The following is a 15,634-nucleotide window of genomic DNA, read 5'->3' as shown; positions in this document are numbered from 1 at the left end:
GGCTGCATTGAAATGACTTACATAGTTTTCGAGAGATTTGCCTTCCTTCTGCTTGATGTTGATGAGTGAATCGATGCAGCAATGCTATCTCCGACTACTGACAAAATATACTGCAAACACCCAATTAAACTATTTGAAGGAGTTGATCGAGCCTGGATAAAGGCTCATGTACTAGTATCGGACCACTATTTGAAAAAGTGGATGGAAAAACCCGATAGAGGATGCCATCAATGGCACCAAGAAGGAGCATGAGGGTCTTGAAACTCTTCAAATGATCAATTGGGTTGATAGTTCCATCATAAGGATCCAGTTACGATATCTTAACTAAGGTGGGTTCAGTTCATCCATGATCTTTTTGGTAAATGATGGTTCAACATTCAAGTTGGGCTCACCATTCTGAGGCTAAGTTCGACCTTGTAGTGCTTCGATCCTCTAATACATCTCCTGAAGTCTCTGGCCCACCTTGTCTTCCTGGACAATGTGATAGCTTGAGTGCCGAGGTAAGGAGTGTTTTGAAGTTGAGTCTTTTCTCGACCTCAAGGTCAAGGAGCATCCCCAATGACCACGATCAAAGCTTCCAGGATGACTATGGCGGTTGGGGTGCCCTTGATCTGGGCTGCGAGGGGGAGATTGTCGATGTAGAAGTAAATTAAGGCCTACTAGGCATGACGAGTGGTGGTTGAGTTACTGCTGCTTATTGTAATTTTTGTATTGTGGTGGTTAGGGCTTGTGTTTGTTAGGCGAGCACATTGAACTATTTATGAGTCACCGTCAGCACCTATTAGGATAGAGACAACACTTCGATAGGATCAAGCATAGCAGGCTCCAGTAGGATGCCATTAGAGCGGCACAAAGTATTTGATGTCCCTCTCTGTAGTCTTATAATGGCTGAAATAGACTTTTCTCTTGAATTAGGATGCAACGACGGCTCTCCTTTCAATGCCAATCTATTGTTGCCGATCTTCGAGCTAACGTTGAGGTCGGCCTGGATGGGACAAGCTGAGGTGGATAACTTATCTCTAACGGTTGAAGACTGTCCCTCAAATAGAAGTTCTTAGTCGGAAGTATTTCCAATAGGGATCCTCCAATACTCAAGTCAATAGATGATCAAAGAATAGACTGAGAATAAAAATAAGAAGAGATTTTTGGTGTGGACTCGAGACTTATCTAGAGTTTCTCATCTTCCTCCTATTTATAGAAGGGGAGCAACAACCTTTCCCACTATAGGCGATGGCTGCTATCAGAAGGTGCGCATGAATTGTGTTGATAGAGATCATGCCCTACATTTTGGATATAGAGTGGGCAAACTGTTGTTTGACTGTCACACTCATCTCTTCAAGTGTAATTATGGCTATCTTATCTGGCTCACCACGATCAGAAGATGTGATTAACTTCTGAAATTGGGGGCTTACCATATTGGGGCAGCATCCTCTTCTCATCCTCGGCTGGGAAGATCAAGTTGGCCTAACCGATCTCAATGGTCGTCGAGCCAACACTGTGGTCAAGGTGATCTATCCATATCATCTATGTTTCCATATCTCCACATCATTTCTTATTTGCACCTTAATGGGAAAGTTAGACATTGGTTGACTGGCTAACATTGCAGCAATTTATAAAATAAAATTTTAATTAAAAAAATAAATAAAATACTAGAAATGGAACAGAAGTAAAACTATGGGATTTGTGCAATCTCAGGACCATTGGGATTTGATTGTTTCGCCATGGAAAAATTATCATAACAACTACATGGAATCTTTTAAGATTTTCACACCAAGCGACCCTCGCTGCCTTCCCCGCGGCTCTTGAATTCCGGTCTGCGAGCAACGGTCCCCCTATCCTCTACGCCGCTGTTTCCCTTCTCCATCCCTCTCCTCCTCCGCCGTCGAAGAGCCGGCCGAGCAACCGCTTGATCGAATCGGGGGGCAGAAACACCCTCCCCTCCACCAACACCCCGGCGTTGGCGTGCAGGAACCCGGCGTACGCCTCCACCACGACTTTCGCCACCGCCTCCTTTATCTGCTCTCTTAGATCCCCGTCCTGTATGCAGTAATCGCTCCGGTGCCTTCTTAGGTTCTCCTCCAAACCCCTCATGAACGAATCCACATCCCTCCTCTCCGTCAGCAGCCTCACTAGCGGGCCCCACGCCTCCGCTTGGTACGAGTACGCCGCCTCCTCCGCCGCCGTCTTGTACCGCCGACGCATCGTCTCCTCCCCGACCAGCGCCGCCAGCTCCGACCCCCTCGTCCTCATGTAGATGTACCAGTACGCGTTCATCGCCATCACGTGCGGCACCACCCGGTCCCTGCTCACGTGCTCGCCCCGCTTGGCCTCCACGTTCCTCCGCAGCGCCTCCAAGACGTTGGACAGCGCGTCCCTGAGGAGGTCCTCCTCCGCGTCAGGCCGGGCGGCGAGGGGCCCGGCCTTCCACGCTGCCTCCGTCCGCAGGACCCGCTCCATGGCCGTCGCGTAGCCGCCGCCGGCGAGGCATTTGAGGTAGTTGACGGCGTAGCGGACGATCTTCGGTACGGAGCCGTCGGCCGGCTGCGGTGCCCGGTCCTGGAGGCCCTCGATCTGAAGTCCCAGCTCCCAGAAGGTCTTGGCGGCGGCGTGGACGAGGAGCTTCTGGAGCTCCCGGCAGCGGGCGCGGATGTCCTCCCCGGCCTCGCCGTCGAAGGTGTTGATGAAGGCCGGGCGGATACGGTCGAGGGCGTCGAGCATGTCGAGCAGCTTGAACAGCTTGTGCGGCTCGTTGGCGCTGCGGGCCACGCCCTCACCGAAGCGGAAGAAGACGGCCATGATCCTGTCGGCGATCTTGGCGAAGCACTCCGGCCAGACGGCGCCGTCCAAGACCCCGCCGAGGGCCCCGCTGCAGAGCCGCTTCTCGGCGGCGAACACCAACCGAACCGCCACCTCGAAGTGGTCGATCCAGAGGGAGATGGCCGCCTCGAGCGCCTCCCACTTCATCCCGTCAATCTCTTCCGGGCCGTACGTCCGCAGGTACTCAGGGCTCAGCCGCATCAGCGCTTTCGCCGCCCGACGATACCTCACCTTGACGAAGATATCGATGCAGATATCAAGACAGTCATTGGAGGTGAGGATTTCGGAGATTCGGCGGAGGGCCTCGATCTCGAGATCGGAGCCCAGAACAGGAGGAGGTGGAGGGTCGGTTGAGCCGTCGCCTCCGGGAACGCGGGCGGTGATGTAGCGGTGCTTGAGGCGGTCGAGGATGGCCTCGTAGTCGTTCTGGAGGTGGAGAAGGGCATCGTCGAGGGAGCCGTCGTAGCGCAAGCCGTCGACCTCGGCCTCGTAGAGCTTCTCGAGGGCCTCCATCGTTTCCCTCAGCCGGCGGATACGGAGCTGGTCTGTGGCCCTGGTCCGGCTGAGGAACTCCACCGCCTCGTGGAGCCTTTGGACTGCCGGCTTGCACCCGGCCGTCACGGCGGCGACGGCCTCGCGGAGGCGGTCCACGCAGTCGAGGAAGTCGAGGAGACGGGGGATGGAGGAGGTCCTGGAGGAGAGGCGGAGGAGGCGGCGCTGGAGGGACTCCACGAGGGCGAAGCTGCGGATGAGGGAGAGGGCCGGGGAGACGGCGCGGTTGATGCGGGCGTGGAGGGCCTTGGTCGCGATGGCCTGCGACTGGAGCGGCGCCACTGCGTCGGTGAACGCGTCCAGGGAGTCGAGGCCGAGGGAGAGGCGGGCGTCCACGCCGGCGAGGTCTTTGTCCATGTGGGCGGAGGCGCGGAGGATGGAGACGACGTTGGAACGGCAGGCAAGGAGCCGCACCGCCTCGTCGTTATCGTCGACCGCCTCGTTAGCCATCGCCGCGCGCTCCACCTGGACGATATGGCGGGGGCAGGAGAAGCACATACTTGTAATTTATTAGCCGTCTGATCAACACCCCAGCTGGCTTCTTCCATGATGACAGGAGGAAAATAACACAATAATAGGTGCGGCCGAGGCCGTGGGAGAGACGGCAGCGTTTGGTTGGTTTGAATCCCCGATGCCGTTGAGCGTACCAAGGAGGCGGGTTTGGCGGTACCAAGACAAATCCAACCGTTTAAACTATCTGAATGAGTTAACATAATTGGGTAACGAGATAAATAGTTCAAGGCGGTTAAATCATGGTCTCCAGTCAGATGTCTGGCCGCATGCCGGTTAGCGGATTACAGTTTTGAGATGCCTAGCAGTGTTTAAGATATTTATTGAGATTCTGGTATTCTTTTTCACGTCGATTTCCATTAATATATTTTTAACAAGTTAAAATAAAACAAATAATATGCATAATTATTGATAATTTTTTTATTTTATACACTATTTCAACAATCCCAAGAGTTGACATTGTATGCTAGACTTTGATTGTATCACAAATAAAAAGTGATGAATTATTAATTTTTAAAAATTATTTGAAATTTTACTGATATTCTTAATTTTTTAAGAGGATGTTTGATTCGCGATCGAAATCGGAATCAAAATAGATTGAAATCGAAATCAAAATGACCTAATCTCTTAAAGCATTTGGTTCGTATCCGAAATCGGAATGAATGGTTCCTATTGTTGTTGTTTGGTTCGTATAAAGATAGAAAATAGAGACAACTTAAATTTTTATTTTTATTCTTAATTAAAATTTTTAAAAATTAATATTAAATAAAAATTAAACATAATAATATTTTTAAAAATTTAAAAAAATAATTAAATAATAATTTAAAATTTAAATTTTTTATTTATCTTTTTATTTTTATTTTTTTTATTTTTTCCTTTCCTTCCTCCCAATCCTCCAACCGACCTCGCTATGTCAGCGGTCGACCCGCACCGACCCCCTTCGATGTGCTACCTGCGGCTCTGCCCCACCATCATCCTCCGCATTGGCTGCCGCGGGCCCCATCCCGCCACCGTCCTCCGCACGCCGCCCTGCGACCATGGCTGCCTTCCTCTCCCCGCGTGGCGCACCCACCGCGTCGCCGCCGCCATCGCGCCACACCCATCGCTGACCCCACCTCTGTGCAATCAACCCCCCCACCCCTCCACTCGAGCCCCGACGATCGTCCGTGGGAATGCAAACCCACTTGCACCGCATGCCTCCCCCCACGTCGCCCCCCTCTCGCCCGTCTTTCGAGACTTTTCGATCTCAAAGTCCCACATTTTGTTGTCATCTTGATACCCCTTCTATTATCCTACATCAGGACCAACGGCGACGCCACCCACTCCACCGCCTCCTCTCCCTCGTCAAGCCCGAAACCCTCATCGACTGTCCGAGGAACCGCCCCTCTGGTCGCCTGAGGCCCACCCCTCTGGTCACCCGTAGCGGGCAATTGACTCTGGACCCTCGACAGCTAACGATCCTCCATTCGATCAGCCTCTCCACCACTCGAAACTCTTGCGCCCTTCCCTCCCCACACGACAACGCCACCGCCTGCGATTACACCACCCCGTTCCGCCACCTAGTCTCCCTCCAACTCGACAACTCTCCCAACGTTGACCTCTCCTCCATCGCCCTCAGAGCCCTCTCCACCCTTCGCTCTCTCTCCCTCCGCTACCTCATCCTCGCCCCACGCCGTCTCTTCCCTCCGCCACCTCACCAACATCTGACTCTCCCGCCTCGCCAACCTCACCAACCTCATCATCGTCCACGTCCCCATCTCCACCTTTACGATTTTTTTTTATCTTAGTCCATCGAAATGAGATCTCAATCCAACGGAAAGAGTCCAAATTAAATTGGAGAGAAATTAAATCATTCTCATTCCACTCCAAAATTGAAATCAGAGAGAAACTCCCTCCAACCAAATAGTTGGAATGAAAATTATCCATTTCGATTCTCATTTTAGATCTAATATTCTTCAATCAAATACACCCTAAATAGTATATATAAAAATAAAATAAATATGAATATATTTCTTACTCCACTGAAGAAAAAGGAATAGATATCAAAATCTATTATGGTTATGGGATTTCCCATATCTATAATATCTATGTTTTAATTACCCTTGAATAGTCAAATATTTTTAAAAAAATATTAACAACAAATGATAAAAAAGCATGGTATTTCTTTCACCTAAATAATAGCCCGCACATATATATTAAGTAATGACTAAATAGGAATTAAATAACTTATTCCCCCCCCCCCACACCACAAAAAAAAAAAAAAAAAACCCTTGTCCTGCTTTCATCGAAAAAAAGCTTATCCTGCTTCCAAAGTAGGCCTGCATAAGAATGCATGCCAAACAACACAGGGAATAGCTGCTCAGACCAGACGCCCAGCACACAAATATACAAATATACTTAATTCATTGAAGATTTAGTACTATAATTTTTCCAATCCTAACCACTGCCTATGCACCCCGCAGCAGCTCACTAGCAAATTAACAAGATGAAGAACAGAAACCAGCCACCATAAAATGTCCAGAGACATTATTAAACAGTTTACTTGATGTTAAAATTACAGGGGCGTCAAGGAGCAAAACCCAACCGCCGATTACCACGGAATTTAGGATGGAAGATGAACTGATTCGAACCATAAGGCCATGCCAGAGGCCTACAAAACCAAACAAATACCCGCAAGGTCAACATATCAAAAGTTTGAATTCCAGAACTACCAAACAAAAAATGAAAATTAACCTAACTAATTTAAGATATTATATTTTTGATAATTTTTATCCTCTTTCAATTAGGAGAGGAAGCCAACCTAATTTAGGCTAGACTTCACAAGCATTAAGAAAAAAAAAAGATAAGTCTACATTCTCCTATAGCTTAAAAAAGAACGCCATTCAAACATGGCAGAAAACTCGTATGTTCTCCTCAATTAACTAGAAGAAGAATCCTACTCAAAAAAGGACGACCTTACTAGCATAGGCATATCCCATAGTATTGAAGAACAGGAACAAATAAAATGAAAGCAAAATGGACTCCACTTTCTGCCTGTGATATAGACCACAATTTATAAATCATGAAAAAAATAATAACAAATAAAGGGCTTAAAACCTGCTTTCTAAAATTCTTATTTTGTATTGTTTTATTTGAGATATTCGAGTCGAACGGACTGAAGGAATACTTTCCTTCTCCTTGATTGAATCAAATTAGTATCGGAACTTAGAATCTCTACCACATAGAGGCCTAATATATAGTCTAGACATGAGAACAATACCAGCAGATAGGAGAAAAGCTTTTGGTGCTCGAAACACATAAAAGGACAGAGCAAGAATGGCTTCTATCGTAATGGATGATGACTTGTTTTCATCAATTAGAGGAGAAATTTGTACAACTTATAGAGCAACTGAAAATATCAGTTAGGAGGTACCATGTATCTGCTGAGATTCTGCGATCTCTCAGATACAATTCTAAATAAAATATTTGATATTAAAATTAACATCTTAAAATAGCACGAACAATCATTAACACTAGATGTGCCACTATTCCAATATCATGGTACAATAATACCAACTGAGATCTATATCAGCTATTTCCATGAATTTCCAACAAATCATCTTGCATTAGATAAACCAAGCTCTTTGCGCATATTGGCATTGGCCACCTATCAAGATGGTCAAGATTCAAGTTTTAGGAACCCTGTCGGCATTAGCACTTCCAAGGAAAGACAGGGAAGGGATTTTTAGAAAGGATTCACAAGTGGATGAGGATATTATTCAGGAAGTCAATTTTTATATAGTATGAGAGCTTCATTAATTGCTAAGAAAGGGGGTAATACTAAACCCTCTTTGAAAAAGAGAAGAAAGAGAGGAGACAAGGGAGAAAAGGAAAAAGTAACAACCCGTCAGTTGAGCTGACAACAATCACACAGGTTTCGGGCAATAAACACTAAAAAGTCTCCTATTTTACAACTTAGGACTGTCATATACCACGCCAACTCAAAAAATTCTAATTTTGCTTGGGCCACCTTAACTAATCCCATGCATAATACCAGACTAAACTATCACAAAAAAAAAAAAGATTTTTGAGTATAGAACTAATTAAGCCTCATCAACGTGATGGAACACAAAGCTATAATCATTAAAAATCACAATATGCACTTTAATCCATCCGTAAGAACAAGTGTCCATGCTAAGTTGAATGATAACAGAGGAAAATCTGCAAGATAACATGAAGAACCCGACTTCATCTATATTATTCCATCAATCCAATTTTCTGCAGCAAAAATGGGATGGTACAAGCTTCCAAATGAATCAATAAATTGGACTAAGCTCAACATGCCATCATTTTCGCATGAAACATAACAAGAACTTAATGCATGCATGTATGTGTTCGTACTAATCTCTGCTCCTCCTTATTCTTCTTCCCCTTTTTTCCCCTTTTTTTGGGGGTGCAGGACAGGGCGTTATGGCTTGGCAAATCAATAAACCATATTGCGGTTCAAAATTGACTCCCCTCACTACTTTTGCAGCATGACTCCTCAATTGCCTTTTAGCAGTAAACCAAGCAAGCAAGCATTACCATGTTAAAATTATTGGTTAACCAAGATACAATGAACCTTTAACAGTAATATACCTCTCTCTCTCCCCCTCCCCGCTCCATTAGTCCACCAAAACCCACTGCAATACCAGTGTCTCCTCCGCCCCGCCCCACCCCTCAAACGAGAGAGAGAGAGAGAGACATAAACCTCATCTCCTTCCTATGTACATTATGTTCAACACGACAGAATTTCAGTTGGGAGCACCGCTCATAAAGTTGAATCCAAACAAAAAGCCTAGGAGACACATTCTAACAATCACTAGCTTATAACCCCGTGCCATGCACAGGATGTGATTTTTTCTTAAAAAAATATTCTATTTTATTAATTAATTAATATCTATTTTATATATTATAAGTTGGTAGAGATAAGAATTGAAACCTCAGCGAATCATGCAACTATGCGCCATTCTTCCATTTGCTAGCACTGCCAACATACCACATGCATGGAAGATGGCACCAAACCTAAAATCATCAGGTGTAAGGGAATTCCTCTTCATGTCAATGAAGAGAGAAAGGGCCCCTTCCCAGTACCCATTCCTCGCAAACCCTGAAATCATTGCCGTCCATGAAACAACGTTGGTCTCCGATGCCTTGAGAAACAAAGGAAGAGCTCCTTGCACATCACCAAACTTCATATAAGCATCAATCATAGCATTCCATAAGACAATTGTTCAAGTCTCCATAGACTCGCATGCCTTCAATGCATCGTTATAGAAGCCAAATTTCTGAGAACTGAATTGTTAACCTCAACAGCAACATCCCATCCCCTTTGATAAATGAATGCATGGATCATACGACCAAAGCGAGGGTCTGAAAAATCAGAGCAAGCATTCATGAGGCTGCCAAATGTGGTGACATCCCCTTCCACACCCAACAATTGCATCTTCTTGAACAAACTTATCGAGTGTTCGATCTCACCCAGCCGTGCATAGCCCATAACAAGAATATTCCACTAAATCATCTTTCTAACAGGCATTGCATCAAACAACTGATGGGCGTCACCCAGCTGTCCCGAATTAACATAGCCATGGAGCAGGGAGCACCATGAGACCTCATTGCATTCTTCCATTTCCTCGAAAGCCCGTCCAACATCTGAAGGGCAGGAGAGCACTTGCCGTACATGTCGAGGAGAGAATCGGGAGATCGGCAGCGAGGAGCAGAGCCCGAGTCAAAGGAGTCGTGCAGGTTGGTGGAGGCAATGAGGACCGCGGCGAAGGAGAAGCAGTCGGGCCGAGAAGCGCACGTTCTCATGAGAAAAGGGAGAGGGCTCGATGGGGCTGGCCCGAGTTGGAGTAGGCAGTACAAACCCATGCTACTCGACCTCCCGCTCCTCTGCCGCCCGTACATCGGGCTCTCTGCTCTCCTCCGATCCATCCTCTCTCCGCGATGTTTGAGAAAGCAAATACTACACACTCCGCGAGCTTCTGCCCACCAAGGACGACGTGCGATGACGACGGAGAGGCCAAGAACCCCTCGAAGCCTGTCATCCCTTCTCATCCAGACGATGCGCGACGATGACGAAGAGGCGAGTGCTACGAGCCGCCGAGGACGACACGCGACAATGATGGAGAGGCCGAGAACCCCTCGAAGCCTGCCGTCCTTTCTCATCCAGTGACGCATCCTCTTCAACAGCCAAGAGGAGAGACCATCGGACGACGCCCGCTTCAACCCTCGAAGCCTGTCGTCCCTTCTCATCCGAACGACGTGCAACGATGACGGAGAGGCGGAGGCCTCTGCGAGCGCTGCGAGCCGCCAAGGACGACGCCCGACGACACTTCCGCGAGCTTCCGCCTGCCGAGGACGACGCGTGACGACGACACAAAGGTCGAGAACCCCTCGAAGCCTGTCGTCCCTTCTCATCCGCTGCCGCATTCGCTTCAGCAGCCAAGAGGCGGAGGCGCCAGACAACGCCCGCTTTAGCAACCAAGAGGCGATGGCCCCAGTACCTTTCGATCCACTTCCACGCTTACGACGACGGAGAGGGAGAGGCTGCCGACGGAGACGCGCGACGGCCGACACGTCAAGTACTTATATTCCACGAGCGCCCTTCTTTTATGTGGCCAACGGCCGTTCCGCAAGCACCCTTTCTTTTACATGGCGGATGGAAGCCTAGCGTTGGTGCCACATGGCGGACGGAGGCACTGCATTTACGGTGCCTCCATTTTAATATATATATATATATATATAATTAAATAACTTTAATTTTGATTCCAAGTCCATTTTGCTCTGTTCAACATTTTTTTTCTTTTATGTATGCTTGGTATATAAATCGACAAACATTAAGAAATGAACCTACAACTAGTACTAACAAACTCCTTCACTAAACCTACCAGAACAATTCTGTAGCCTAAATTAAATGTACCTTGGCCTAAGTTAATGTTATTTAGTTAAAATCTTTACATCAGTTAATGTGAGGCACAAATCCTACCATTTCTGAGACCATGATATGTCCTTGTACGAAATTGTAAATCAAAAGCCCTTCTAGTAAAGTAGGCAGCAAGCTCATGTCCGCCACCCTATTCAGCAAAAGTTAGCCCACTACTCAAATAACATAAAGAGAAATAATAAAAACTTAGAAACACAAAAAGACAACCCACTCCCTCGAATATATATATATATATATATATATATATATTCCTAAACCTTTTGTCATCACTATAAATCCTGAAAGCCATATCCATCCAGCATGTGTTCATCAGGGAGATTATCTCTTTCTTGGCCTAAAGGCAAGTGAAGATCATTGACAAAGAAAAATATAGAGAGCAAAGGTTGAGAGAATTTTCATACTTTGTAACAGATCTTTTTTTATCATTAAGAATGAGTAACCTTAGTGGCGAGTTTCCAAAGGAAAAACAAACAAAAGCACAAGAAAGTACACAGGTTCCCAACTTCAACAAAAAAGGGAAAGAAGATTAAGCTAGTAACAACACTAGCTACGCAGCTTAACCAACATACCTATTTATATAACAGAAGCATCAAATATTTTTCAATGTGTAGGTAGCTTCTGGACTTCATGGCATGTTTTAAATGAACATCATAAGCTCCGGCCTGCTAAATATATTGTTCTCCACATCTTCTACCAGTGGATAAGCAGCCACAAGTGCATCTTGGGATCCAATATACAGGGAGTTGTAGATCTTCCAATACACTTCCCGAACTTTCCTTGCCGGATGGAATAAACCCTGAAGACAGTAATTCAGAATGACAGCTGCACCTAATGCAACCCTCATCCCTTCAATGGCTTCCATCACAGCATTTATAACATGGGGAGAGGTCTCAAATATGTTCGGCCACACATAATTGAGCAAATGAACTAGTGCATCCTCACAACCCAACCCGGCAACTCCCAGAGCCATGTGCTTAACAGCTGAAGCAGCAGTCTGCCTGTGAACAAGATCCCTGTCCATCAAAGCATCCTCAAGCAAAGGTGTAACAGCATATATGTAATCCTTGCCCATTTCTCCTATATACTCAAATAGGAAAGAGAGAGACTTTAAAACCCCATTCTGAACATTCAGCTCGGGCACACGGTACTCATTCATAAGGGCAGGCAAAACTGTAAATGGAGAGCAAGTTTCTGCAACTATGGCAATAGCAACGGTAGTACACACACGATTCTGACGCTCTTGTACCTTCAGGTTGTTCAGAAGGGTTGCCAAGACATCCTGTGGCCCGATAGCTTTTGCAATATATCCAAAAGTGTTCACAGTCGCTCTCCTAATACCCTTCTTGTGTGCCTTCAACATTTCAAGAAGCTCAAAACAGATCCTCATCCACTCTCTGGCAGGGACAAACTCGGCACCACGATCAGCAATCCTACCAACAAGGTCGATACAGTTCTCCTGGACCTTCTCATGTCTGTTCTTTAAGATGGGGGTCAGTCTGGGAAGCAGATCCTTGATAGGCGGTGTCATTTTAGTCATACCAATAACATTAACTATGGCTTTCAATGCTCCTAAAATAGATCCTAAGACCTCAGGGTACTCCTCGCCCAGGTACTCATACAGAACCACACCAAGATGACCCATCAGTTGCTCTTCATGGCACTGCTTCATGACAATCGCAATCCGTGATATAAGATCAGCTGCTTGCTGCCTGACTTTCGCACTCTTGTTGTTCAGACGCCATTTTATAGTACCACAGATCTGTGGAAGATAAGGTTTAACCCTCTGCCCAAGGGCATTCACTACAGCACCAAATCCATTAAGCATAACATTTGCATCATCACTGGTCTGTTCTTGGAAGGCATACAAAATCCCGTCAATAAGAAGCTCTTCCAACCGAGCATCAATATCCGAAGCCCCCAAGTTGGCAACGACCTTTTCAATTGTCTCCATCACCATACGCCTGTAAGGCTCACTCTCATCTTTAAGATCCTCCACAACTCTTCCTACGATATCTGCAACTCCTACCTTGTTTGCTATCTCCACAGTTGTTTCCACAAGCTGCCTGTAATTCCGGCGATCCAGAGCCATCCTCCTGACCCAGAAGTTTCTGAAGAACTCAGGAAGAATGTCATTCCGGATGTAATCTGCCTCCACACCCTCTGTACTCACACACTGCTTGACAACTTTTATCACAATCTTCTTCATTTCCTCATCTGGTGACTGGAACTCACGGATCAGTATAATCATCACTTCCTTTGTGTAATAACTTGCATATACCGCATCCATGAGAGGAATGATGAAACCAATTGCCTTTAAGAAAGCAGCAAGAACCTTGCCACGATGAGATCTAATACCCTTCCAAAGAGGCTTCAACACCGAATCGAAGCTCTCTATACCATAAGGTGCAGCTGCTTCAGCAAGCGCAGCAAGAGACAGGGCAGTAATAGTTCTCACCTTCTGATTCTCATCACTGAGACCATGCTCTATAATTTCCACAAGGGACCTTAGGTGCGGAAGAACAGCACATCCCATAAGAATTGCAATCTGCTGCACAATCTTAATACCTGTGTGCCGTGCTTGCCAGGACTTCTTACTCTGACAGACAGCTTTAAGAAATGGCAAGAGAGCAGGAATACCAAGAGCAGAAGCGACCACACTGAAAGCTCTTGCCGTTGTATTTCTCACATACTCATCAATATTATCAATATCCGGCCTCATTGCAGCAATCATAGTGGCAAGACCAGCTGCTTTACTAAGGTTGGAAATAATCTCTCTCCCTTCCACACGAGCATAATAGTCCTCATCAATCAAAAGAGGCTCTATAACAACGAGAATTTTGTGAACAAAAGGCCGAACCAGCTCATCCAGTTTATATAGCACCCTGTCGATAACTTTGACCAGAAGGTGGCGCTCTTGATCTTCAAGGGTTGGTTGCATGAGCAAAGGCAAGATCTTGTTGAAGAGAGGGCCAGCCCCAAACTCCCGGGACTTGTCTGTGAGCTGCCGCAGTGCTGTTTTCCTCTGTGGCGGCGTCCCATTCTTCACCTTGAGCAGTAGCTTCATGATCTTCCTCTCCTTCTGCTCCTCTGGAGAGAGCTGCTCCTCTTCCTCTTCATTTAACAGAGCCCCAAAGTACTGGTAATCCTCAGGCTTCATGAAAGGCAACCCACCAGGAGCCTCTTTTGGAACATCAAACTGCTGCCCACGATTCTCTTCAGGGATCGCATAAAGAGGAGTGCCCAAAGGAGTTGGAGTAGCCAATAACTTCCTCGCAGGAGTCCTTATTGGCACATAAGATGCAGGTGGGTCGAGAATCTTGTACCCTTCTTGTGGGAACATCGCATCGAGCTCTTCATCCGTCAACGGGCGGTTCCTCTCTTCAATATCCCTCTCCCACCTCAGCAGATTATACTGCTCTGGAGTGATGGCGCCGCGGAGATTGATGGCCCCAGGGGTTGGGGTCGCGAGATCAACCCCACCAACTGGAGTAACCCCGGGAGTGAATGCAGCTGCTGGGGTTGCTGCACCAGGCAACGGTGTGGCACTGCCCATGCTCGCTGGGGTCTCATCCCACCTCGACCTCTGGCGCTTGGGCGTAGGGGTGGCAAGGCCTGCGAGCTTGGGAGTTGCATCCCATGTCATGCCGGTTGGGGTTGCACCAGGGGTGACTGCACCAGCAGCAGGCGTAGCATCAGCATCAGCCAAGCGTCCAGGAGTCGGCGTCTCATCCCATCTGTTCCTCCTCACCGAAGGAGTGGCGTCGGCAACTCTCCCAGGGGTTGGAGTCGCATCCCACCGCCCGATCCCAGGAGTGGAATCAGGAGCATCCCAATCCGACGTAGTCTTCGCTTTCTTCGCTGCAGCGTCGGGTTCCTGTGACTGGTCCCACCTGTTTCTCCTCTTCTGGGCCGGGGGAGCCGGCTCTGCTGCTGCCTTATTTTTCTCCTCCTCCTTCTTCTTGGCGATCTCCTTCAGCATCTCCTCCTTCTGCCTCTGGAGCGCCTGTTCTCTCATCACATCAGCATAGGTCCTGACCGAGGGATCCGGCGTGACCTCCCCGGTGGAGAAAGGATCGTTCCTCTCAGGCGATATGATTCTCTGGAGCCGCCGGCGCCGGTAGTCGTCCTCCCGGTCGATGATCCGCTGGGGTTTCTTGAAGCCGGAGTCGTCCTCTGCCTCGGCGCCCCTGGGTATTTCCTTGAGGGACTTGGGGCCGGTGTAAGAGGCCATCCGGCGGGCGAGGTCGCGGCCGTCGGCGTCCTGGTCCTCGTCCTCCTCGGTGACCGGAATGGAGCGCTCGTAGCCCTCGAAGCGGTTGTCGCCGCCGTAGAGGTCGGCATCGAAGGTTACGGAGGTAAGTGGCGCCACCTCCTCCATCTTCCGCCGCTCCTCCTGGGCCCGGGCGATCTCCGCGTCCAAGTCCATTCCTCTCGCAGGTTCGAAACCCTAACCTAAAACCTAGAAATCCGATCAAAAATAGAAATCCGACCAAAAACACTAGTAGAAGCCTAGAAAAAAGACACGGAAAGAGAACGAATTAAAACCTAGAGAGATCGGTGGAGAGAGAAAAAGATTGGGGTTTCAGATGATGAGGAAGAGAGAAGGACATACCTTTTTCCCTACGGTAGGGTATTGCAGAGCGCTCTCTTATTCGCCCGAAGACGAGACGGGGCCCGAAACGACTAGGGAGCGATAAGGCCAGGCAGGGCGTTTTTATGGATTCCGCTCTCAGAACCGTCCGATGCCTGCCACCGACCAGCGAAGCAGTAATTAAGCGATGATGAGTA

General features: G+C 47.6%; 4 protein-coding genes across 5 annotated transcripts; all 4 read right to left on the bottom strand.

The window, feature by feature from the left end:
• Positions 1-1,680: 1,680 nt before the first annotated feature.
• LOC140859485 (exocyst complex component EXO70I-like) lies at positions 1,681-3,911 on the bottom strand. Its single transcript, XM_073261424.1, has one exon. It carries the CDS (start codon positions 3,865-3,867, stop codon positions 1,840-1,842), a length of 2,028 nt encoding a protein of 675 aa, XP_073117525.1. The 5' UTR covers positions 3,868-3,911; the 3' UTR covers positions 1,681-1,839.
• Positions 3,912-6,263: 2,352 nt separating this feature from the next.
• LOC140859181 (uncharacterized) lies at positions 6,264-10,597 on the bottom strand. The gene is made up of 2 exons (XM_073260811.1): positions 8,840-10,597; positions 6,264-6,529 (listed from the first exon to the last, which is right to left on the bottom strand). Exon 1 carries the CDS (start codon positions 10,330-10,332, stop codon positions 9,418-9,420), a length of 915 nt encoding a protein of 304 aa, XP_073116912.1. The 5' UTR covers positions 10,333-10,597; the 3' UTR covers positions 6,264-6,529; positions 8,840-9,417.
• LOC140859145 (pentatricopeptide repeat-containing protein At4g21065-like) lies at positions 8,841-9,397 on the bottom strand. Its single transcript, XM_073260689.1, has 2 exons — positions 9,206-9,397; positions 8,841-9,089 (listed from the first exon to the last, which is right to left on the bottom strand). The coding sequence occupies exons 1-2, from the start codon at positions 9,395-9,397 to the stop codon at positions 8,841-8,843; spliced, it is 441 nt and encodes a 146-aa protein (XP_073116790.1).
• Positions 10,598-11,218: 621 nt separating the features above from the next.
• Positions 11,219-15,595, bottom strand: LOC105049293 (uncharacterized). Of its 2 annotated transcripts, none has more exons than XM_010928901.4 (2): positions 15,459-15,595; positions 11,219-15,298 (listed from the first exon to the last, which is right to left on the bottom strand). In XM_010928901.4, the coding sequence occupies exon 2, from the start codon at positions 15,270-15,272 to the stop codon at positions 11,484-11,486; it is 3,789 nt and encodes a 1,262-aa protein (XP_010927203.2). In that variant the 5' UTR covers positions 15,273-15,298; positions 15,459-15,595; the 3' UTR covers positions 11,219-11,483. The 2 variants fall into 2 exon arrangements, with proteins under 2 accessions (XP_010927203.2, XP_010927202.2); XM_010928900.4 differs by having other exon boundaries at positions 11,219-15,305; positions 15,459-15,557.
• Positions 15,596-15,634: the final 39 nt, after the last annotated feature.

This window comes from Elaeis guineensis, chromosome 7 (genome assembly GCF_000442705.2).
Source record: "Elaeis guineensis isolate ETL-2024a chromosome 7, EG11, whole genome shotgun sequence".
Taxonomy (NCBI): domain Eukaryota; kingdom Viridiplantae; phylum Streptophyta; class Magnoliopsida; order Arecales; family Arecaceae; genus Elaeis; species Elaeis guineensis.
The sequence above is the reverse complement of the archived record's forward strand: the minus strand, read 5'-3'. Positions and strand labels throughout refer to the sequence as shown.